We start from the raw sequence: 1,598 nt of genomic DNA, 5'->3' as shown, positions 1-1,598 counted from the left end.
GCCTGCCGGCAGCCCCCTGCTCTGCTTGCTTCCCTCCTCCTCGCCTGGGAGCTGCTGGGGTGGCTGCGTGCTGGGGTGCTGCTGGGGACAGAGGGCTGTTCCCTCCTTGGGCTCTGGCCCACTGGGGACACACACACGAGTGTGTAGCATGGGCCAGGTAGCAGTTTGGGACAGGGAGCACATGCTCGCCCACACTCCGAGTGGCGGGCTGCGGGGATATCCTCCCCATGCCATCCCCCCCTCCCCCCTGGCCTCGCACCTCCTGCACCAAGCTGTGCTCAGGGCATGACACAGCCCCCGCCGGGGGCTCCCTGCCTCGGGGTGTGCGAGCCTGCAGCCCCCATACGCCGATCACTGGGGGAATGGCATTGCTCCTGGGATCTCCAGACCTCATCAGAGATACCCGTCACCCCCCTGCTGCGGCCCCCAGCTCACCTCCCTGCTCCCCAGGTACACAGCCTGCAGGAGCTGCGGCGTAGTGCATCCCTGGCCACCAAGGTCTTCGTGCAGCGGGATTACAGCGAAGGGACCACGTGCCAGTTCCAGACAAAGTTCCCTGCCGAGCTGGAGAGCCGGGTAGGGAGCCTGGCAGGCCAACAGGGCGGGAGGTGCCCTATGTCAGTGCCCTGTTGGGTGTCTGGTGGGGAGAAGGGTCTGAAGTCATGGGGTTCCCATAGGGTATTGTATGGCCCTGGGCCAGTTGATGCTGCTGGGTGCATGCCATCACGGGCACCTTGCCCGGTATGCAAGGGCTTGAGTGCTCCTGGGGTCCATGGAGCTCTGGTGCAGGGCTGCAGACTCAGCAGGTCTTGGCATGGGTGGGCGGTGGGAAGGGGCCAGGGATCTGAGGCGCCGAGCTGGGCTGGGAGGAGAGGGTTAAGTGCTCCCCAATTCCCTCTGGGGATGGTGACAGGGCAGTGTAGGGGGTGACCCTCTGGCCAGACTCCTTTTCACCCTGGTTTCTGCTCTAGATCGAGCGGCAGCTCTTTGAGGAAACCGTGAAAACCCTTAATGGCTTCTACGCCGAGGCAGAGAAGATCGGGGGCAGCTCATACCTGGAGGGGTGCTTGGCCTGCGCCACTGCCTATTTCATCTTCCTCTGCATGGAGACGCACTACGAGAAGGTGCTGAGCCCCAGGGAGGGCTCGGGGGTGGGCATGGCTTCAGACCTGGCGGTGGGCACAGGGATGGCACAGAGAGGAGGGGGGCTGGAGGCCAGGGCAGGGATCAGGGCTGGCAGGAGGGGCACAGCAGGGCTGGAAGGCCCTCAGTGTCCCTCCATGTGATGGCAGGTTCTGAAGAAGATCTCCAAGTATATCCAGGAGCAGAACGAGAAGATCTATGCGCCGCGGGGGCTGCTGCTCACCGACCCCCTGGAGCGTGGCATGAGGGTCGTATCCTCTGGGCAGCGGGGTGCAGGGGGAATGACAAGGGTGAGGGGTGGGGGGACACTGGGAGTGGGTTTTAGGCAATTAGATTTGTGGCTGGCACATCCCACTGATGATCCTTATCAGGGCCCAGATTGAGATCTCCATCTACGAGGACCGGTGCAGCAGTGGCAGCTCCAGCAGCGGCAGCTCCAGCAGCAGCAGCGGTGG

General features: G+C 63.8%; 2 protein-coding genes across 2 annotated transcripts in view; one reads left to right on the top strand and one right to left on the bottom strand.

The window, feature by feature from the left end:
- The window catches only part of GOLGA7B (golgin A7 family, member B), an 8,366-nt gene extending 6,898 nt beyond the window's left edge, over positions 1 to 1,468 (top strand). Inside the window, 4 exon segments of the mRNA XM_009887692.1 lie at positions 451 to 576; positions 924 to 1,124; positions 1,293 to 1,405; positions 1,459 to 1,468. Coding sequence (XP_009885994.1) covers positions 451 to 576; positions 924 to 1,124; positions 1,293 to 1,405; positions 1,459 to 1,468 — 450 coding nt within the window.
- Positions 1,465 to 1,598, bottom strand: part of CRTAC1 (cartilage acidic protein 1) — a 12,300-nt gene continuing 12,166 nt past the window's right edge. Inside the window, exon 13 of the mRNA XM_009887691.1 lies at positions 1,465 to 1,577. Within this exon, the coding sequence (XP_009885993.1) occupies positions 1,465 to 1,577 (113 nt within the window). The remainder of the gene's footprint in view (positions 1,578 to 1,598) is intronic.

The sequence above is a fragment of the Charadrius vociferus genome, unplaced genomic scaffold, assembly GCF_000708025.1.
Source record: "Charadrius vociferus isolate BGI_N301 unplaced genomic scaffold, ASM70802v2 scaffold486, whole genome shotgun sequence".
In the NCBI taxonomy this organism is placed as follows: Eukaryota; Metazoa; Chordata; class Aves; order Charadriiformes; family Charadriidae; genus Charadrius; species Charadrius vociferus.
The sequence above is the reverse complement of the archived record's forward strand: the minus strand, read 5'-3'. Positions and strand labels throughout refer to the sequence as shown.